We start from the raw sequence: 21,404 nt of genomic DNA on the forward strand, positions 1-21,404 counted from the left end.
ACAATTATAATCTTTCGATCTTATAATAAGACTTTTTTCTTAATACGAACTTGGGTCTTATATTAAATATTCTTGAAATCAAGATGAGTTTTCTAACATTAAGATTTTCATGATCTTGACGCCATTTTCGAACTAAAATTCTTAGTACTGAGACCAAAATCTTCACTTTAGAAGTTTTTTTTTACTGTGTACATTACATTTTAAAGAAGTAAATTTAAGGCACAAAACGTTGCACACTTTTAACGAAATGTAACTGAGTTATTTAAATATTTTTATTCTTTTCTAAATATAATTTACTTCTACCTATAATTTATTACAAAATAAAGTCTTGTAAACTAATGAAATTAAAGCTCAGCGACTTTTACTTTTTAGGTTTTAATTTAGGTTCTAATTGAATAAATTTGAGTAAAACAAGTACTAATGAATAATGAATAAAAGTTGAATAAAAAATATTCTTTTTATTTCTTAAAACATCATAATATAAAGTAAATAAAGATAAAGATCTTAACAACAGTAAGCCTGTTACATACCTTTTCTAAGAGTTATGATACCCATATATGCAACACTCTAGGTTGGGTAGAGCCTATAATAATAAGCAGAGATATTGAGGTCCATTCGCATTCTGTCGGCGACTTAGCTCGGACTTCAAAAAAGTTTAAACAAAAAGAGTTTGCTTTACAAAGAAATGGTGAAATGGTTGAACGCGTAATTTGTTAACTGATTAAAATGTAATCAATGCCATTTTGGGTGAATATTATAAACATTCACATTTACGAAAATATCCATTCATATCTTATCGCGGAACATGCGCGAAGGCTTAAAGTGAATCATCGCAACGCAACAAAAAGTACAAAATACGTTTACATAGATACAACATAAAGAAACTAAGTTTGCATTTTACTATAATTGTAAAAACAAACATAAACAAAACGAGCTTAAAATGGATTCGGGCCCTCTGCTAATTGCCTTGGCCATAATATGCTTTTGCCTCTTCATTCTGCGTGTGAGTATTGTATTTTGTTATTTATGTTGCGTTCGAATGTTTGTACAACAAATATACATATGTTGCTAATACTTTGACATTCAATTGCAGACACTTATGATTGCCTATCGCTTCTTTATGCTTAGACAACTCAAGGAGGCGGCTCACATCGAACAAGGTGAGCAAACATAAACGCAAATATTTACACTAGTTTCTTTAGTACTTGACCAACTCAACTAGAGATGGACTGTTTAACCGTGTTTTTATACCCGCTAAGGTGGAAGATTATTTTAACTTTGAGAGTGCAGGAAATAAAGTATATATGGGTAATTCCATGACGGAATTTGTCCCGTGCGAGACTTTTTACAGTGCACTGCAGTGAAAATAACATAAACTGAAACAATTTCAAAAATAAGTGAATGTTATTCTTAAAGCTCTAGATAAGCACTATATTTAGAGCTAAGATTGATTTTAGGAGCTTGATTTGTTTTCCGATAAAATATATAATTTCGTTAATTTTTTAGTTTTGCGTACGAATTGGTTAATTTTTGCAATTATGACAACAGAAAACAAAACAGAAAGAAAATTCCAAAACCATTCTTAGCTCTAATTAAAGTGCTTATCTAGAGCTATAAAAATAAACTTTTCTTATTTTTAAAATTGTTTCAGTTTATATTATTTTCAATGTAAGGAGTCTCGCACGGGACAAATTCCGTTTTGGAATTACCCAAATATAACATACATAAATACAAAAACTCCTCAAAATTTGGCTGCGATCAAATAAAAATTATAGAATTTCTGAAAAAATACTTTTTTATGACAAAAACTTCAACTGCATCTTTCTTTAGCTTATTTGGTATATTTTGTAGTCTATAGTATATTTTCAATGTAGCAACTTATCGATATACCAAATAAAGCCTTCTGATTATTTTAGTTTTTTTTCGGTCTATACATTTAGTGTATTTTTAGAATATGGTTTTATTAAAAATGAATATCAGGCAACTCACAGTCGAGTACACTCCAAACTCTTAAATGTATCTTTTTATATCAGAAAGCAGACCAATAAAAGCTTTCATAGCAGAGATAATCATTACATTATAACATAAACTACTCAACTCTTTATCATCTTTTTTTTTGCAATAATGCAATGCATTAAAAGGTCAGTACAGCGATAAGATTAGCTCATTGACAACAAATATATTATATGTCTTAATTTTAAACATATTAAAAGCTTTATTGGAGTTTTTTAAATTTAAATTAAGCAACAGATTACTCGGCTCAAATACAGAATTATACTGCCCACATAAATCCTATTGTAACTTTAACTTACTTGAAGATCTCGATTAGCCTGAGTCATTCATTAGCAATAATAAAAAGATTTCAACACAAAGCTGAGTTTTTAAACATGGGTAATTCAAACCATATTAAAACAACATTAGAGATGCACAATTTTGTTTTAACGAATATTTTCAAAAAAATTATGGAAATTATGGAAAGAAAACAAATAAAAAAATATTTCCCAAAATGTTAAAAATCGTCTAAGAAAACGTAAAGCATTTCTTACTATTTTAATAAGTTTAAAAAAAATCAGTTTTAGCCATTTACATTTATGTTTATCGACTGCAAATATTTGCTAAAATGCATTTGCAAATACAATTTTGCTAATTGCATTTTCTGTATCGAGCTGGCTTAAAATAAAAAAAAACGGAAGACCATCTCTATAAGCCATGAACGATAAGGTAGAAATTTTGTATTCGGAATAGAAAACTCGCCATAAATCACTATCAAAAATACATGGACATGTGTACGTAGTTTGTGCGACATTTTGCACAAATTTATCAGAGAAACACATTAGATAAAGACGGCGATGGCAATTGGATAGGCACACCTTGCCCCGATATGTGGGGGAGGCACCAAGTAGATACGGAACTTAAGCCTAGGCTGTGCTGTGGTTTTTGTCAGTTTTATCAGCTAATGATTACAAAGCAAATATGCGAACTGTGCCTTGAGTGAGTGTTTGTGACCCGTGTGCATGGATGAGTGGACGCAGTCCTCATCAATTTCTGGCTTTCAATTCAGTTTGAGCGAATACTTTGAACGAATCGAGACGCGTTAACCAATTTCGTAATATTATCGGCAGCTCCTTGCTTTTTGCTACTTGCTCCTTGCATCAAACGAATATGGCTCCCGCTATAGAAGTAAATGCCACCACGGCCACAACGGCCATCACGACAAGCAGCATTTTGCAGAGCACCAACTCAACATCGACGATAACTTATAGTTACTATACAACAGCTAGTACAACGCCATTTTACTCCGATTACGATAATCCCAATTGGGTGCAACCCGACCCGGATGTGTACTTCTATTCCGGTTATGCGTTCTACATTGTGCTCGTGGTGTTCTTCATCATTTTACTTCCATTTGCGATAATAATGGTAATATGTTTGCTACCCGATTATTCAATCATTTGCATGCAACTAATGTTTGATTAATCTATTTAAAAAAGAGCGCTTTACAACGCAAACGCCAGGAGCAGGCACGCCGTCTAATTGAACAGAGGCAACGAGGTAAATTTCCCACAAATTTGTACTTTAATCAATCTTCATCATCCACATTCGTCATCCTGACTAGAGCACCTGCTTGAGTGCAGCCTTCAGCCCCAAAAAGAGGTAGTAGACATTCAGTTTGAACAACTCCCATCGTTCGCTCAGCTCCAAGCGCCAACGCTTCGACTTCGTTGTCTCTTGTGCCCGCTGCTCTGCGTATGTGGATTGCACACAGCACTTGGTCATGGCCCAGAAGGCAGTCATGCGATTCTGTGTACGCAACGTTGACTCAATGCTGCGTATCAGATCGTTCGTCTTCAATATGAGCAGCATCTGACGATCCACCTGCTCCAGCACATCCGAGATGTGCGGCAACACCTGCGACGTGTTGCTCTGCAGCGTATTCTTCTGCAAATCCAAAAGGAAGAGATTGCCATTTAAAAATATCTATGTATTGTAGCTATTGTGTCCTCACCTCTTCTTTGGAATATTTGACTTTGGTGATGCCCTGCATCAGTGTCTCCCAGGGTCGACCTGTCACCATGCACGCAAACAAACCATACAGATCCCGTGTAATGCCCAACTGTTCGCTGTGCTTGCGCATTGCCTTGCGATCAATCTTCATGATGCTCAGCCAGAGCTTGGAATATTCATAGCGGAACTTGTCGGTCAAATTGGCATACAGTCCATGATCGAGCAGTACAATTTCCAAATCATTTTTGGGCGTCTGACGAACGAGAATGTTCCCTGGATGCGGATCGCTGTGCACAAAGCCCGTGGAAAAGATCATTTCCGAGTAGAGTCTGCCAATTTTGTTGGCCACCTCAAAAGCGTCGATTTTGTTGCGTTTAATGTAATCCAAATCAGTGACATGGCCACCCTCCAGATATTCCATGACCAGCACACGTGGCGTGCTTAGCTCCCAGTAGATTTTGGGCACACGCAACCAACTGTATTTCTTGAACTGGCCAGCAACCTTCTCCGCATTCTTGCCCTCGTTCAAAAAGTCCAGTTCAACAGGCAAATTCTGTGGAGCAAAGAGGGGGGAATATGGGCTCACAATTTGTAATTCTCTAATATGAAATTCAGCTAGCTCACCTTCTTGGACTCCTCGACCAGCCATTGTATCTTAAAGTCGGGAAATATGCGCCCCAGTATCCGTACTGCCATCTCCATGGTCTTCATGTCCACCCGCGAATTGCCCTTGACATATGGATGCTGCACTTTAACGGCTACAACTTCGCCCGTCTTCAGACGCGCTTTGTGCACCTGAGCCAATGATGCAGTGCCCAGCGGTTCGGGTTCAAAGCTCTCAAACAATTCCGTTGGTTCACGCTTCAAATCCTGTCGTATCACTTTATACAGATCCTCGATGGGGTTCTGTGGTGCATCCGAATGCAGCACCTTCATCGTCTGCACAAACTCCTTGGGCAGCAGATACTCCAAGGCACCAATGTGTTGACCCACCTTGATATACACACCCTTGTTGATGCATATCAATTGCAGCAACTTATCCGCTGCAATCTTGTGCACTCGACTCTTCTCCGCCTTGTATTCGGGCGTCGTCTTATCCCATTCCCTGTAGTAGAGCTCTTGCTTGTAGGTCAACGCCACATCGACGACCGCGCAAGCGGAACGCGACAAGCGCACAATGCCCAACGAGTTGAGGTCATAGTCGTTGGTGTGGAGACTCAGCGCAGTGCTGACGACGCCTGCTCCAAGGGCTCCAAATGCAAGCACGCGTCTCAGCATCTATATTGTGCACTGCACGGGTGAGAAAGTAGAACTAAATTAGTTTTGCTAGCACAGCAAATGTTAAAAGAGGCAGTGAACCGTTAAGTCAACAGGTTGTCACACAGCTTTAGTGTCACTTAACCTTTAACCCCATTTGCATTAGAAGCGGGTTTTATTTTATAGGAAAACCGATAACAATTAATTTATGTACTGTATGTGTACCTACTCATAATGAGCTTGCTGTTGGAATTTAGCACTTTGGCCCTTTTCGCAACTAACTTTCACTTACTCAGCGGATTTGCCAAAAAAATAAAAACTTTAGTGTTTGCAAGGCAAAATTCCAACATGCAGACAAAGTAACTAATTTATTGAACTGTGCACGTTGTTCATTCCAATACATTGACCAATGACACAAAAACCTGTTGCATTTGCTTAGTTTACATTTGTAACATCACTTTCACCATCCATTGACCCAACTACGTCAGCACGGTGGTTTCATTACATAAAAAACCTTGATGTCCATTCATCTCTTGGCTCTTAATGGTTCTTGTGCAAACAGTTTCACTTATACCACGATTGTGTGCGTGCGTAAGCCTAGACTAACATATGCACATGCTTTGTTAATAGCTACCGTTTACACTTACACTTACACTTACACTAAATTAATAAATACAACTTTAAACCTGTGGCCGACGGCCAGTCGCGCGCTACTGAATGAATGTAGTCAGCTGTTCGCGGCACGTACGCTGCTCGTGTGTTGCGCACTGCCCGGCAGCGATAAGAGTTATCGATAGCGGTGCTGGCAATTTAATCGATTTGATATTTCCGTTACACCAGGCTTAGTTCAAATGACAAATTGAAAACCATGGCAGTGCTAAATTTGTATTCGCCTCGTTATCAGCGAAAAAATGTATGCAAAAATCATTATTAGATAAATGTCTGATAAGAGATAGTTGTTGCTAAAATAAACAAAAATTTGTCATTTATTGGGATCTGTTATCACGTTTATTCTATCGGTTGCGAAATTGTTCAATTATTTGCAGCATTAATAAAAAAAATGGTTATTTCTTCCAAAATCTGGAATAATTGGTGAATTTCTTGAATAAAAATGCTTTCCTTGTTATATATTTTATTTGCAATTATTTACATTTTATAACTTAGTATTTCTTATGCACTAATTTTTGCATATATAATATAATATTTTAAAGTTTTCAGTTCCTTAAATGATTTTATATAAACATTTCTTAAATGCTAAAAATCCAATATTCAAAAGTTTTTTATAGTTGAGAATCAATTTCACTGATGTTCAATTTGTAATTCATTTCGAACGTTGCACTCAAAATGCTATAAACTGGACAGAATATTTTATGACTTCTTTTCTCTTGCCCAACAGCTCGTCGACAAATGGAGATTAGTATCACCAACAATAATACAAATACTGGCGGTGGCAATGGTAGCGTTTCCATTGAGACTGAAAACGACGTGTCCATCTTGCCCAAGGGAATGGATTTACCTCCCAGCTACGATGAATTAACATACAGCACGAACGTGAAGCAAACGGGTAGCCTTGGAGCTTCCACGTTAACTATAACCACCGATCTGGGGTGCAGCAACGCAAATCTGGCAGCTTTTAATGAGCCGCCTCCCGATTATGTTGAGCCTGCGGCATGTGCCACTACAACGACAACAACAACGCCAACGGTTGTGGTCAGCGGTCCAGCTGCGATGCCCCAAATCTAAAGAAATGACATTCAAGTTGTTTTACTAAATTAAACTTTAAACAAATAAACTATTAACTTAAACAGTAACCAATTTTGTAACTCTTCGAGTTCGAGTTCCATTCATAATCTTAACAACGTAAGATTTCATCCAAAGGAGGTCCAAATCTTCCATACGGATCTTTTGGTAATATTAAAATATCATCGCACCACGAATAGCCAATGACGCGATTCTCAATTATCTTTTTAAATGCCGCATTCTCATGTATCAGATCACGATAGTTATCATTTGAAACAATCGCTGCGTTCTTTTCGTAAGCCAACTGCAAAATGAAACTGCAAATAATACAAATTATAACTATAATTTCAAAATATTATAAATTATTCTGAATAACCTACCGATCGTCGTAGCTAATGCTCTGTTGATTGGGTAAATTTTTGCAAGGTGTAAACACAATTTTGTTATCCTTATGGAGTTGATCGAGCAACGCGGGATTTGAGGATTTGTGCTGATTGCGGCGAAACTGTGGAATGACGGCCTTTACATCATGTCCCATTTTCAGGAAATACTCTATACAATATTTTACGCCCTCCGCAGAAAATACATTAGAGCAACCATGTCTGTGGAATTGGAAATTCAATTACAATATGCGTTAAATATGATTTGTATATATGGAAAATAATTACGCAAATGCCACATTGCTGCCATCAATAATAATGGGCCGCTTTTTGGAATCCGCTGTGCTGACTGTGGTGCCCGGATTATAGGTGTTGCTATTGTAATCGGCCAATTTCTTGCGCTCCGTCGTGGTAAATAAACTTTCATTCATACGCTTAATCACCTTAGGCGTACCATTAACTGTGTTAATTTTACGTTTCTTGCCACGTCTTGGACTAGATTTCTCATCAGCTGGTAACGGTATAAAATCCTCAGTCGCCATCGTTTCTTTAACAAATATTACACTATCATTGACCGATGTATTTGGCTCAGTCTTGACTAGGTTTGTTTTGCGATCGGTAATTTCTTCTTCGCTTTCTTCGCTGCTCACCGAATCGAGGCTATCATCTATTGCGATAAGCGAAGCATCCATTGAATTGGTGGGATACATAAAACCATTATTAGAAGGCAACGGCTTTTGGTAGTCGCCGGTTTTGTCGACAACAAAACTGCAGCTGGGAATGTCCGCATTTGATACGTGTTGTGATTCGGCAGATTCATCACACTCAATAATGACTTTATCCACAACTGGAGTGATTAGAATGCAGTCATCGTCATCGCTACTCTCAATCTCTTCAATAATTTCCCCTTCTTCAATAGTTTTGTTCAAACGCGCCTTGGAACCTCGAGCCTGCTGCAATTGAGTGAACAATGAAATTATTGTGCGGAGAAACCAATTGAAAAACATCTTACCTTTTTGGTGACGTAAAACTTTGGCTTCGGCAACTGCCGCTTCGACAGCTCGGTTGAATTCTTAAAATCCAACTTACGTTTAATTCCATTCCGTTGTGGATTATTCTTTGAATTTAATGCGCGGCGTTTCAAAGAGTTTACCAACTTCTGTGAGTAACTGGTGTCACCTTTCTTTTTATTATTATTTAGGCGCTTTACTGGTTTCTAAAATACATAAATTAACTAGTGAAAACACATACATCATAAAGAAACTTACGATAACAACGTTATCCTTGAATTTCTTGAACTGATGTTGATGCGGCGCCATCGTTGAATCCTTCTGTGTATTTATTATAGGCTAATTAGAAAAAAAATAAAGAAAAATGTATTATTTGCAACTGATTATTTGTCATTTCTCCTTTGTACTTACTGTGTTTTTATAGATTTGTCGTTTATGGATGCTTTTATAGTTCTTTAGAGTAAAACAAATGTGTTCTAGTTTATTTATATATACACATCGATTTTATTAATATTGATTTGCAGTGTTGACAGGCTCATTTCGCTTACGTATATTAATGTTATGTATATATGTTAGTATATATCTTATATAAAAGCTGTTTTGCAATTTTCGATTACATTTGGTTATACCTAAATTTCCACTATGGCTAGACATTTAATTGAATTAAGAAACGGCAATTAACTAAATCTCGATCGATGGCAATTTGATTGTTTTTTTGATTTTTTTACTTTTTTTTTTTGGCTAGCTAAAGTCATCTCTATGTAGTATATCACTCATTTAGCTGTCCATCGATCTGGAGTTGAATCAAAACGAATATTATATTATGTATGTGATGGAAATCACTTATAAACCAAAACAACAAAAAAACAGGATTATCATAAGATCATTATCATATACATATATAAATCGTTTTGTTTCTTACAATGTTTATATAAAATGTTTGGATAATTAATTATAGCCATTTATGAGTTCAGTAGTCGGAGCACTAGTCAAATTACTGCAATTGGAATTGGGTCCATTATCATCATCATTTACTTTTTAAGCTCTCGAATCTCATTGCGTATATTGGTGCGTGCCAATTCCTCGTACTTCTCATGATATTCCGAAGTGGAGAATATGCATGGTATAATCAATAGAGTCTCCAACACCTTGATGCGCATCATCTTATAGGTGTCATCATCCAGATTGGCATATTCATGCCTCAACAGCTCTGTGTAATGCTTGTACTCCTCTGGCGGTGCTCTAAACATTTATTTATATGAATAAGCATTTCTATATGTGAGGTTTATGTAATTTAACATACGCAAGGACAACCAGATCGACGTCCTGCAGCAAATTGGCCTCGTCATCATTGGACCAGGTGAGCTCATTGTCGGGCGACTTGCGTCCCAATAAATTGCAAACCAGCGACTTTGCATGATCCTAAGATAGTCTTATTATAACCACGACAATATGCGCATAGTTTGCTGCTCTACTCACATCCTCGATGTTGGCATCACGACAAAACTCCTCGAAAACCTCGCAGTTCTCCTCGACGCAGCTGCGATTGCCATCAAAGTGATAGTACTGGAAGAAGGCAGCCAACGCAATGCTAGGCGAACAGTCCGAGAGATGCGAATGCTTACGCTGCATCATCTCCTGCCAGTTGTGATAAGCGCGCGTCGGACTGTCGACGCTCAGATGCTGCTCGATGCGTGCGTACCAAGCATTGGTCACATCCTCGGGCACTTCATAGTGAGCGCACACATTTCGCCAGATTTGCTCCATTTCTATATATTTTATTTAACACACTTTGGTTTTTGGTGGGCTTAGTTAACTACACTTTTCTTGTTTGGCAACTAGAAATTCGCGATGACTCGATTGGCTGGAAATTTGTGTCTGTCTGGAAGCTCGCCACAAATTTTCACAACTTTTTTCGTTTTAGGTTTGGGGGGAAATTTGGCGTCTGCGCAGTTGCAACCAACCCCGCACCATCCCCCAACCCATCAAACATAAACGGACAACATATTTAAGGACAACACACATATGCAATTAACTTTGTACTTACGTTATTGATGTTGGGCGCCAAACAAATGACACCGGAAACTTGCGTTGAAGTCGCAGCAGGCTTTGCGAACCCAGTGGACTGACACGTGTTTGCAGCTGTAGCAAGAGTATGTGGTTTGCTCAATTTGCGCGGCGAAATGATGCGCTTTTTATTCTGCTGTCGAAGTTTACGTTTTATTTCTCTCTTTTTGAATCTATTTTTTCTTTTTCCCATTACTTCGTCTATCAATTTTAGCACGAACCGCAAGAAATAACAGAAACAACAACACTGTTCATTTGCAAACAATTCAACAGCTGTTTGGCGTTGCCACCCAGCAGAAACTTAGCACTAACAATGCAATTATTTTTACTTTTATGAAATTTATTATTTTGAAAATTCAATTATTTAAGGGAATTATAAAATTGTAATTAATATTTACTATAAAATCTATTTTTGTTATGATACTAATATTTTTGCAACGTCGTCTCTTAAAATACCGAGATGCCGGGAAAAATACTGTAATTTTAATCAGATTAAAAAAAAAAAATGAACATATAATTTCTGCAATATTTTCTAGAAAGTTACTATTTCAGCATTTACTCGCATTATTAGAAACTAACCGCAAAGACAATTAAATGAATTACATATAATTAATGTGATAGTGCCGATGTTTAGTATATGTGCTGACCTAAAATAGTATATTTTAAAAATTCAACTTGCGGTCAAGCTGCTCGACAACCCTGTCCGTGAAATGTCAAATGTACTTGTGAAAGTATTCATTTTTTACTCTTAATTTAACTTTATTTGTTCAAATAAGTTGTTTGTTTCCCAAAAATAGAAAACAAAAAATTATTAAATTGAAACGGTGTTTGAGCCGTCTTAAACCTTCAAACGTGTAACCATTCAAGCACTTTGTGAATAAAACGTAAGTCAAGAAATACAATTAAAACATTCGCCTCGCGACTGCAACTCAAAAAGTATCGCCTCATTTTTGATGCCCTTTGTTCCATGTTTCAATGTTTGCTTGCCACACACATGCAGGTGGAATTAAAAAAATAATGGACGTGGAAAAATCAAGTAGCAGCTCTTTCGAAGACCTTACCAATGCCGAGGACACAAAGGACATTCGAGCAGCGCAGGTCGCTGCAAGTGTAGCCGAAACATTGGCAGCTCAAGTTGACAACGATAACGATGACAATGCAAAGACGCAAACAGCCAATGATGAAGAGAGTGCTGGTGATGGGGAGGGGGGAGACAACGAAGAGGACGTGTGTGATATTTTGGGAAATAAGCAGCTGTTGAAGCGCATCATCAAGAAGGCACCATCGAGTGAAAAGCGTCCGAATCGCGGTGATTTGGTCACTATAACATTTACTGGCAAACTGGAAGATGGCACCGTTGTGGAGAAGGAGGAACGCTTCCAGTGCCATGTAGGCGACTACGAGGTGGTGCAGGGTCTGGACATGGTTCTGCCCATGATGCATGTGGGCGAACAGGCCGAGATTACAGTTGATCCACGTTTCGGCTATGGTACTCTGGGCCTTAAGAAGGAGAATTCAACGGAAGTGATTGTGGCACCAAATGCGCATGTAACTCAAAATAATTATTTGATTAATCTATCTTATACTCAGCTCATTCCCTATTTCAGCTTATCTATGAAGTAGAGCTCATAGATGCGAAGTACGAAGACTTTGCGGATCTGAAGACATTTGAAGTGCTGCGCAAATATGGGTGAGTTCCATGTGAATCTTATCAATCCTGTTGACAAACTAATATGGCTTAAATTGTATTTACAGTGCTAGAAAAAAGGAGCGTGCAAATTACTTTTACAAGCGGGTGGAATACAATAATGCTATCCATCTGTACAGACGTGCTTTGGATTACTTGGACAATCGCGATGGTGACCCGGATGCAGAGTTTGGCAAAGAAGACTTGGAGGTAACTGAAGAAATATATCATAGCACTTGATGATGATTCTTACTAATTATAAATTACAGCTGTCGAACAGTGATTCGCAGAGTCTGTTGGAGGATCGATTGATTGTGTATAATAATCTGGCGATGGCTCAAATCAAAATTGGTGCATTCGATGCTGCGCTGCAGTCCGTAGAACATGTGCTGCGGTGTCAGCCCAACAATCCCAAGGCATTGTACCGCAAGGGCAGGGTGAGTATCGCACACAAACAAATAATATTTCAATGGTTAATTACTTTTGTTATCGCTTTTAGGTGCTAGAGGGCAAGGCTGACACACAGGGCGCCATCAAGCTGTTGCAGAAGGTGGCCACTTTGGAGCCCGATAATCGTGCAGTTCAATCGGATTTGGCTCGTCTTTTTATTAAGGCACGTCGCGAGGAGCACAACGAAAAGGAGATGTATCAAAAAATGTTGGGACAGGCCAAGAAAATGGAGCAAACAACTGCTGTTAGGCAAAAAACTCCGTTGGTGGACAATTCCAAGGTAATGCAAACACTTAAGTAATCCAAATTTACAAAAATTAATTGTAATATCTCTTTTATTGCAGCTAAAACTTCTGGGTTTCCTGATGGGTTCCATTTTAATTGGTGTTGCTGGTGTTGCTATTTATCGTTATAAGTACTGAGATTGAGGAAAGAACAAAACAAACATAACATAATTGTAATCTGAACTACTGAGTACTTTAAGCAATTGAAATGCATTTTTAAAAATGGTACACACATTCTTCATCATAAAGCGAAATTATTAATGTTGGAAACGATGCAATGATGGTTGCTTACTTGTTGTAATAACATAAACATTTGTTGTAAATCAATTACTATGCACACACTTTCAAAATAGTAATGTTAGATCAAATGCTATGGTTCTTATTTTCCGATAATTTTAATTATAAAATCCTAATTTTAATGATTTGCGAAATATACAAATACCCAAGCCTTTTAAATCAAATTGTACCAATTGTGAGCTTATACAGCTAATTCTTTTTTCAAATTTACAACTATTTTATTAAATGGTTTTACATTTTTTAAAGGCAATTAGCCGCATAATATAAATTAATGTACTATTAAATAAACTACACTCAATGATCGTAACATGAATGTGGTGAGGATCATAACAAAAAGAAATTTATCTGCATACGATGTTTTCCTATCTATATTGAACACAACGCATCTAAAAAGAACTAGTTCATTATACGAGCTTTAATAGGTGAAAGCGCCTTTGATTCGCGACAGCCCTAGAAAAGCACTTACTACTAGTGCTGCCAACTTGTAGGCTTCGGTTGTTGCTAAATGAAACTTGCTATGAAAAAAAGCTTTCATGCTTACAAACAAAAAATATATTCCCTTTTCTTAATCCATATCCTATATCTGTATGTAATTATTATAATGTTAAAATTTGCAATAAGTGCAAAAGCTTCACGTTGCATTACAAAAATATTTTTTAATATAGCCAGATCTGAGCTGCAAATAGCTAAATTGACAACACTGATTATGGCAAATTTTAGCACATTATCTTGTTTGCTGAATCATTTTCGTAGCGCTGCAATTTTCAATTGCCTCAAACCGACTCAGCCCAGCAAACAGTTAAGTTAATTTTCAGCAGTTAATAAGTTCTGACAGTGAAGTGATTATGCAAAAGTCACTGCTCTTGGTGGCCATCTGCCTGGCCTTGGCCTGGGCTGCATCATCGCATCCCCAGCAACAATTGCTGCGAGTTCCGCTAAGTAAGTTCCAATCGGCTCGCCGGCATTTCGCTGATGTCGGCACCGAGCTGCAGCAATTGCGCATCAAATATGGCGTCGTCGATGGCGTGTCACCGGAACCGTTATCCAACTATCTCGATGCCCAATACTACGGCCCGATTTCCATTGGTTCGCCACCTCAGAATTTCAAGGTGGTCTTTGACACAGGCTCCTCAAATTTGTGGGTGCCCTCGAAGAAATGCCATCTGACCAACATTGCTTGCCTCATGCACAACAAATACGATGCCACCAAGTCGTCGACGTACACCAAGAATGGCACTGAATTCGCCATTCACTACGGATCGGGCAGCTTGTCCGGTTACTTATCCACCGATACTGTGAACATTGCCGGTCTCGATATTAAGCAGCAAACATTTGCCGAGGCATTGAGCGAACCAGGTCTTGTCTTTGTGGCCGCTAAATTCGATGGCATCTTGGGTCTGGCGTACAGCTCCATTTCGGTTGATGGTGTCAAGCCACCGTTCTATGCCATGTACGAGCAGGGATTGATCTCTCAGCCCGTCTTCTCATTCTACTTGAATCGCGATCCCGCGGCACCGGAGGGTGGTGAGATCATCTTTGGTGGCTCTGATCCCAATCATTATACCGGGGATTTCACATATTTGCCGGTCACTCGCAAAACCTATTGGCAAATCAAAATGGACTCGGCCCAGTTGAATGATAAGGCCTTCTGTCAAGGTGGCTGCCAGGTGATTGCCGACACTGGAACTTCGCTAATTGCCGCGCCAGTCGAGGAGGCCACGAGCATCAATCAGGCCATTGGTGGCACACCCATTGTGGGCGGTCAGGTAAATAATATTTATTGAAATATACAACAATTTTCGCATAGTAATCACTTCCATTGTTCTTTTGTTTTTGCAGTATGTGGTGTCATGTGATCTCATTCCCAATTTGCCAGTGATCAAATTTGTGTTTGCCGGCAAGACCTTTGAGCTGGAGGGCAAGGATTACATTCTGCGCGTCGCTCAAATGGGCAAAACAATTTGCCTCTCGGGCTTCATGGGCATGGACATTCCGGCACCAAATGGTCCACTTTGGATTTTGGGCGATGTCTTCATTGGAAAGTACTACACTGAGTTCGACATGGGCAACGATCGTGTTGGATTCGCTAATGCTAAGTAAAGGCGTATTAACCAAAAACAATTAGACCGCTAATATTATATTATATACAATGTGAACAATTTTTGCAATTCGACAGACTTTTTTTTCTCCACTTGCAAATTGAGAATTAAATAAAAGCAATAATTATTGTAGACTACATATATTATGCTTTGTTATTGTTAGTCACGAACAATTTGCTTATCAGGCGGACAGCTTTTTATTTTGCTTTTACTTTTTCAACTCCGATAAGGTCGCTGCTTTCTTTGTTTACCAATAATCAGCTCAACACAGAGGCCAAACTCAGTTCCAACTCGCATTGGCGTGTCCGGCAATCTGAAAATTGATAAACAAAACAAGTACAGTGAACATTCGATTGTGTGAACGCTTCAAAAATAATGGTATTCCATGGCAAATAAAGTGCTGTTATTGATATGGAACAAAATACGAAGAAACATGAAATATAGTATTTTAAACGAACTTTTTACTTCTTTACTTAATTAAAATAAATACAAAAATTGTGTGTGATATAATTTTCTTTTAGTTTTTTTCTACTTTTTTAAAATAATGGTATATAAGCAAGCATGTACTTTAAACAAATTATATTTGTATAAAAATAACCATAGTTTCGACACTGATACAATTCTTCTTACATATATAGTACATATAAATTAGGTCAAGACACCAACATTCCAGTTTTGTATTATCTTACATTCTCGAGTTTGCACTGTATATGGTAAAATAAGCTTTGTTGATAGCAAAAAGACAGCTTTTAAAAATATATTATTATTTTATACACCAGACTACAAAGAACTGAGCTTTTTCTAACAGATTTTACTAAAAAGTTGCAAATGAATGTTTAGTACACATAAGGGATTAGATTAGGAATACTATATTTGTATAATTGATACTGACAGCGTTGCCATGAACAACCGAACAATTCTTTGCTCGTTTCGTATTTTTGCTATTTATGATTAATTGCGATTAGCTAAGCTAAAAACTAGGAGCAAAACATATAATAGGCCACTGGGTAAGGTCAATAACTTCCGCGTGTGGTCGATAGACGTCAGCACTCGCCTCTCTGATGATGATCCAATTCGATCAGGGTGAAAATGTACACACATAGCGATCTTTTAGGCGTCATTCTCCATTCACCATATGACGTTGCACAATTGAATTTATCAAGACGCACTTTGGACCCCTTTGGTTGACTGTGAATCACGCAGCCACAGAACATTCTTAATTGAGTGCTAACAAGCGCAAAGAATATCAACTAGACATAATTATAGATAAAGACAACATTTAATACTAGGCAAAAACAATATTAGTTAGCAGTGTGCTCTAAATATGGTGCTATAAATATATAGATAATTTAGAGGGCCGTTTAAAATTGGGGACTTTGCAAATCATTTTCGTTTGCCATCCGCCAGCTGAACCGTTGGAGTCACTGGCGTCTCCTCTTCGCTGCGATGCACTGTTGTCGTGGTCGTCGCACTTTCGGGTGCTTCGGCTTTAATCTCCACCGATTCCGCTGTATTCAAATTGGGCAACTCGTGCTCATCATCCGATTCGGTGGCTTCCCTTATAATGTGCACCGATGGTGATGATGATCTCGCTGGCTTGGGCGATGGCAGATGGCCGCCACTGAGTTTGTAGATATCACAGGTCTCGTTCACGTAGCGATTAAATACGTCCGGCTTATCGGCATACACATGATGACCGGCACCGGTTACAATTTTGATATCGACCATATTTGTGTCACGCTGCGATTTGATCTTCTCGCCCGACGACGAATCAATCCAGCTGCGTGATCCATAGATGAATGTGATGGGTATATCGCTGCGCACATCCTTGATGCGATGGATCATCGGATGCTTGGCCCAGCCAAACGATTGCATCATGCTGTGGAACGCGGATTCACCCGACGGCTGCTGGGCATTGCACTGATGAATATACTGTGGCAGCAGATTGATATCCTCCTCAATGGTGCTCTGGAATTTACGCATTATGTCCGGCCGTGTCTTTTGCACCACCCACTGACCAAATGGACCAGCTGCACGCAGTGCCCACAGCGGATTCAGCGGGGTTAGAACACGTGCAATGGCACGCAGCCACAGGGGAATCTGTTTGGTGGTCTGTGAGTCGGGTGGCTTCTCGGGGAAGCCCCAGGGATCGGCGAGTATCAGATGGCGCACACGTTCTGGATAGCTGAGCGCATAGCTGGAGGCAATGAAACCGCCCATGGAATGGCCCAACAGTATCATATCGTTGATGTTCATCTCGCGTCGCCATTCTTCCACAGATTTGACAAACTGTTTCTCGCACACCAGTGCATCCTTGCCAAAGGCAGGTCGCGAGCTGCGACCAAAGCCGAGCACATCCATGGCATGGACGGGACGATCTTTGGCAAAGCTATCCAGATTCATCACCCACAGTGCCACGCCGGCGCCAAGGCCGTGCAGCAACACCAGCGGCACCTCCTTAGAGTCTGTGTTCATGCTCACCGTCCAGATTTTATCGGTATCGCCCACGGCCGGGCCGATGTCCACGAAGTAGCCGCGATACGGCAGCTTCAGATACGAAAGTATCTTTTTTTCGACGGCGCGCAGCATTGTTGGTGATGAGGATGTCCAGTTAAAAAGGCATTGCCAGAAACCGTTATTTTTCGGAAGCTGCAAATTGATTTAAAACTAATATTTAAAAAAAGGGCCATGACATATAAACACATTGTTAAAAACTACATATTATTGTTTGCCACATATTTTCTGGGACTTCTATTTGAAACGAGCGCCAACTCTTTCGATATCGATAAGCGATAATAGGCGATCATTGTGAAAAAACGCCCTTTGCACCTCTTGTAAACCAAGCAAGTAATTGATCTATTTTGTTTACAAATATTTTTGTTGTACTCAAGTGTAACAAACAAACCCCGGAAGTGTCTCCAGGCTGGGCGGAGATTATCTAATGAAAAGCGATCTAGCGAAACTGCGCAATAGCAAAATCATCATTATGTCGCAGAGCACAAGAACAACAACAACTTTTGTATACTATTTTGCGTAAAAAAAGAAAAGGGTTAAGGAATCATCCTCGAAATGCTTACCTCAACAATGTCCATGCTCTGTGGCTCGACAGTAGCAGCAGCGTTTACAACGCCATCAGCGTTTGGCAATGTCAATGTGCCGCTCATTTAGTTAATGTTTTTCTTCGATTTATTATTTTTTTGGTTTTTTTTTTTTGGTTGCTTGCCAAGAGAGTGAGTGATATTTCGTAGAGAATTGCTAGAACGTTTGCACCATTTGCGCGAATTTCGTCAGACTCGCATAAGCTTGAATACCCCTTTCGATTCGTGTCGAGTTGTGATGACTATGAGCTTTTTGTTATAAGACTGGACAACCGAAGCAGCAGCAATAGTTTGAGTGCCGTCTGTCTATTGTGTGTTATCGTTTCTAATGGTGAAATAGTGTATTGTTGTCATTATATTTATAAGCAGTGGCTGGCAGCATAGAGCAACAGCTGTTTGACCCTCTCGCAGCCCTGCCATGGAGTGTTGCCAACCATTTGTGGAATAAAAAAGCTAGTTTGCTTTTAAAAAAAAGCCAAAACAATAAAAGGCAGAGTACAAAAATACATTATGCTTACTATTATTCATAAATTAAGTGAGTCATTAGTTGCATTTTAAATTCCTCACATTATTTATATTAATATTTAATGAAGAAAAGTTTTTGATCTTTGACTTTTTAAAGTCAAGTCGACTTGAAAAGGCTGACCTAGCATCACTACTGTCATATGTTTGAGTTTTTGGTATTATTGTAAACAAATTTCTGTAAACAAACAAAAGGCAGACACACCTTTTTAAATATACCAAATTGAGATACTGGCTGAAAGCGCAAGAAATTTGAATTCAAATGTGAATTAAATTAAAAATAAAATTTATTGTTTTTTACATAGTTGAATATTTTTAATTTTTTGCTGCTTATAGAATATCATACTGTGCGCACACCGAATACCTGCATTGTGTTTAGTATATTTGAATTGCGGCCATCCTAAAAATACCAACCATGTGAACTTGCCGGGGAACATTGGACCTGCACCTCCCTCCTTCTCAATCGTTCTTTTTGGCACGCGACATGGATGGCATTAACAAGTACAATGAATTTGTGGCTCTGCACAAGCCACAACTGGAATCATCGGCGGTTCCAGTGCATCTCTGGCCAGCGCTTTATCGCAAATTGAGCACGGATTGCTTTGATGCCGGGGAGGCGCTGCAACTGCTGTTAATCGATTACGACGATGACGACGAAGAGATGGAAACTGATCCCGATGATGACAGCAGTGCGCGGCCTGTTTTTGCCCTGGAAGTGGCACGGGAGCAAGGCATCAAGGCAAGTGATCCACAGGCTATTTATTTAATAGATCATGCCTGGACATTTCGCCTGAATAGTGCACGACAGCAGCTGGAGCAATATCCGCAGCTGGCGGATCGTTTGTCCGCCATCACAGGCGTGGATCTCGAGCATGAGCAGCGCATTGACAAGATACTGCGGCGTCTGTGGAAGTACTGTCATGCCTACTCGCTGTCCAGTGATGGCCTTTCTGATGAGGAGCGTATGCCCATCTGGTATGTGATGGATGAAGTTGGTTCCGCGGTCAATCATTCGGATACACCAAGTTTCCGCTTAGTACCACTGCTGCATCTGAGCACACAGACCACGTACAGCTTGCTGTTTCCCATACGGGATTGCGAGCAAGGCAGTGGAGTGACACGCGACTTTGTGGAATATGTGTCCAAGGATGCGCCACAGCGTTCGGCGCTCTTGCTGCCCTGGAGCGAGACTGATCTGAGCACGGAGAGCTTTTTGCAAGTGGAACCTAGTGCTGATTACTTTGCCAGCGGTCACATTCCCGAAACGTATCCAACGGCAGATCAACCAACAGTCGAGGAGACCCCTGTTCGATGTGATCCCCTCAAGGTGTATGCCGAGTACGATGTCGTGTGTGCACATCTATCAGCACCCGAATTTGTGCTCGTGGACAACAAAGAGGAGGCGGATGTGCTGTGGCTCACCACACACTACAAGAACTTTGCGGAACTCGCTGTTGAGACGCCACACAAATACATCAATCAGTTCCCCTTCGAATATGTCATCACCATAAAAGATCTGCTGAGCATTGTGGGTCGTCGTGCAGCGCCCGAACATCACAATGCCGCAACGTTGGAAACGTATCCGGCTTGGTTGCCCACCACTTACAATCTGTCGACGGAGCTGCGTCAATTTGTCGCCTACTATCAACAGCGTGCCGCCAAGGGATTGGACAATCATTGGATCATCAAACCCTGGAACTTGGCACGCGGTCTAGACACACACATCACAGACAATATCAAGCAAATTGTTCGCTTGCCCGCAACGGGACCGAAGATTGCCCAAAAGTACATCGAACATCCGGTGTTGTTTCATCGCGATGAACTTAAGGCTCAGGTGAAGTTCGATGTACGCTATGTGATCCTCTTGAAGAGTGTGAAGCCACTCCAGGCGTATGTGCATCGCAAATTCTTCTTGCGCTTCGCCAATCGTCCATATTCGCTGGATCACTTTGATGACTATGAGAAGCATTACACGGTGATGAATTATCAGGAGCAGGCGCAACTACATCACATCAAGTGCGATGATTTCCTAGAGCTATGGCAACAGCAGTATCCCAAACACAATTGGTCTGCTGTCGAGCAACAAATCTGCAGCATGCTGTACGAGGTGTTGCAGTGTGCCAGCAAGGCGGCGCCTCCTTGTGGCCTGGCACCTTGTGCCCAATCTCGTGCACTTTACGCCGCAGACATTATGCTGGACTGGACGGGCGAGGAGAAGCAGAAGAGCATGCAGCCAAAGTTGTTGGAGATTAACTGGACACCGGATTGCAAACGTGCTTGTGACTATTACCCAGAGTTCTTTAACGACATCTTTAAGCTGCTCTTCCTTGACGAACAGAACAGCGAGAGCTTCCGTCTGCTGACCGCAGATGGACAATAAATAATTGACTTAACCATCACAGAACACATCGCATACGTCTTTTAAATGTTACAAGTTTCATTCACATACATCATTAAAAATTCGTTTATCGTTTATGCTTAACAATTACAAAGTGTATTTTATTTCTT

General features: G+C 39.7%; 8 protein-coding genes across 14 annotated transcripts; 4 read left to right on the forward strand and 4 right to left on the reverse strand.

Annotated features, from left to right (window-relative positions):
* Positions 1-615: 615 nt before the first annotated feature.
* Positions 616-7,005, forward strand: LOC132793025 (uncharacterized). 2 transcript variants are annotated; one of them, XM_060802615.1, is made up of 3 exons: positions 616-1,003; positions 1,094-1,160; positions 6,659-7,005. In XM_060802615.1, the coding sequence occupies exons 1-3, from the start codon at positions 941-943 to the stop codon at positions 7,003-7,005; spliced, it is 477 nt and encodes a 158-aa protein (XP_060658598.1). In that variant the 5' UTR covers positions 616-940. The 2 variants fall into 2 exon arrangements, with proteins under 2 accessions (XP_060658598.1, XP_060658597.1); XM_060802614.1 differs by lacking the exons at positions 616-1,003; positions 1,094-1,160 and adding exons at positions 3,008-3,420; positions 3,492-3,552.
* On the reverse strand, positions 3,238-5,975 carry LOC132793020 (aarF domain-containing kinase 1). 4 transcript variants are annotated; one of them, XM_060802605.1, is made up of 4 exons: positions 5,922-5,975; positions 4,630-5,295; positions 4,007-4,558; positions 3,238-3,939 (listed from the first exon to the last, which is right to left on the reverse strand). In XM_060802605.1, the coding sequence occupies exons 2-4, from the start codon at positions 5,281-5,283 to the stop codon at positions 3,613-3,615; spliced, it is 1,533 nt and encodes a 510-aa protein (XP_060658588.1). In that variant the 5' UTR covers positions 5,284-5,295; positions 5,922-5,975; the 3' UTR covers positions 3,238-3,612. The 4 variants fall into 4 exon arrangements, with proteins under 4 accessions (XP_060658588.1, XP_060658589.1, XP_060658591.1 ...); XM_060802606.1 differs by having other exon boundaries at positions 5,910-5,961; XM_060802608.1 differs by having other exon boundaries at positions 5,916-5,934.
* A 109-nt stretch (positions 7,006-7,114) lies between the features above and the next one.
* Positions 7,115-10,724, reverse strand: LOC132793018 (NEDD4-binding protein 1). Of its 3 annotated transcripts, none has more exons than XM_060802603.1 (6): positions 10,440-10,724; positions 8,651-8,731; positions 8,395-8,598; positions 7,671-8,332; positions 7,383-7,604; positions 7,115-7,319 (listed from the first exon to the last, which is right to left on the reverse strand). In XM_060802603.1, exons 1-6 carry the CDS (start codon positions 10,650-10,652, stop codon positions 7,115-7,117), a joined length of 1,587 nt encoding a protein of 528 aa, XP_060658586.1. In that variant the 5' UTR covers positions 10,653-10,724. The 3 variants fall into 3 exon arrangements, with proteins under 3 accessions (XP_060658586.1, XP_060658585.1, XP_060658587.1); XM_060802602.1 differs by having other exon boundaries at positions 7,671-8,335; positions 10,440-10,722; XM_060802604.1 differs by lacking the exon at positions 10,440-10,724 and adding an exon at positions 8,804-8,877 and having other exon boundaries at positions 7,671-8,335.
* LOC132793027 (uncharacterized) lies at positions 8,890-10,366 on the reverse strand. The gene is made up of 3 exons (XM_060802616.1): positions 9,872-10,366; positions 9,696-9,814; positions 8,890-9,634 (listed from the first exon to the last, which is right to left on the reverse strand). The coding sequence occupies exons 1-3, from the start codon at positions 10,157-10,159 to the stop codon at positions 9,424-9,426; spliced, it is 618 nt and encodes a 205-aa protein (XP_060658599.1). The 5' UTR covers positions 10,160-10,366; the 3' UTR covers positions 8,890-9,423.
* Positions 10,725-11,178: 454 nt separating the features above from the next.
* On the forward strand, positions 11,179-13,517 carry LOC132793023 (peptidyl-prolyl cis-trans isomerase FKBP8). Its single transcript, XM_060802612.1, has 7 exons — positions 11,179-11,343; positions 11,460-12,007; positions 12,067-12,149; positions 12,215-12,356; positions 12,416-12,583; positions 12,646-12,876; positions 12,941-13,517. Exons 2-7 carry the CDS (start codon positions 11,477-11,479, stop codon positions 13,016-13,018), a joined length of 1,233 nt encoding a protein of 410 aa, XP_060658595.1. The 5' UTR covers positions 11,179-11,343; positions 11,460-11,476; the 3' UTR covers positions 13,019-13,517.
* Positions 13,518-13,945: 428 nt separating this feature from the next.
* On the forward strand, positions 13,946-15,415 carry LOC132793024 (lysosomal aspartic protease). The gene is made up of 2 exons (XM_060802613.1): positions 13,946-14,943; positions 15,017-15,415. The coding sequence occupies exons 1-2, from the start codon at positions 14,023-14,025 to the stop codon at positions 15,275-15,277; spliced, it is 1,182 nt and encodes a 393-aa protein (XP_060658596.1). The 5' UTR covers positions 13,946-14,022; the 3' UTR covers positions 15,278-15,415.
* A 1,118-nt stretch (positions 15,416-16,533) lies between these two features.
* Positions 16,534-18,725, reverse strand: LOC132793022 ((Lyso)-N-acylphosphatidylethanolamine lipase). Its single transcript, XM_060802611.1, has 2 exons — positions 18,354-18,725; positions 16,534-17,925 (listed from the first exon to the last, which is right to left on the reverse strand). Exons 1-2 carry the CDS (start codon positions 18,438-18,440, stop codon positions 16,660-16,662), a joined length of 1,353 nt encoding a protein of 450 aa, XP_060658594.1. The 5' UTR covers positions 18,441-18,725; the 3' UTR covers positions 16,534-16,659.
* Positions 18,726-19,031: 306 nt separating this feature from the next.
* On the forward strand, positions 19,032-21,388 carry LOC132793016 (tubulin--tyrosine ligase-like protein 12). The gene is made up of 2 exons (XM_060802599.1): positions 19,032-19,160; positions 19,233-21,388. Exon 2 carries the CDS (start codon positions 19,381-19,383, stop codon positions 21,274-21,276), a length of 1,896 nt encoding a protein of 631 aa, XP_060658582.1. The 5' UTR covers positions 19,032-19,160; positions 19,233-19,380; the 3' UTR covers positions 21,277-21,388.
* The last annotated feature ends 16 nt before the right edge of the window (positions 21,389-21,404 follow it).

This window comes from Drosophila nasuta, chromosome 3, assembly GCF_023558535.2.
Source record: "Drosophila nasuta strain 15112-1781.00 chromosome 3, ASM2355853v1, whole genome shotgun sequence".
NCBI classification, from domain to species: Eukaryota; Metazoa; Arthropoda; class Insecta; order Diptera; family Drosophilidae; genus Drosophila; species Drosophila nasuta.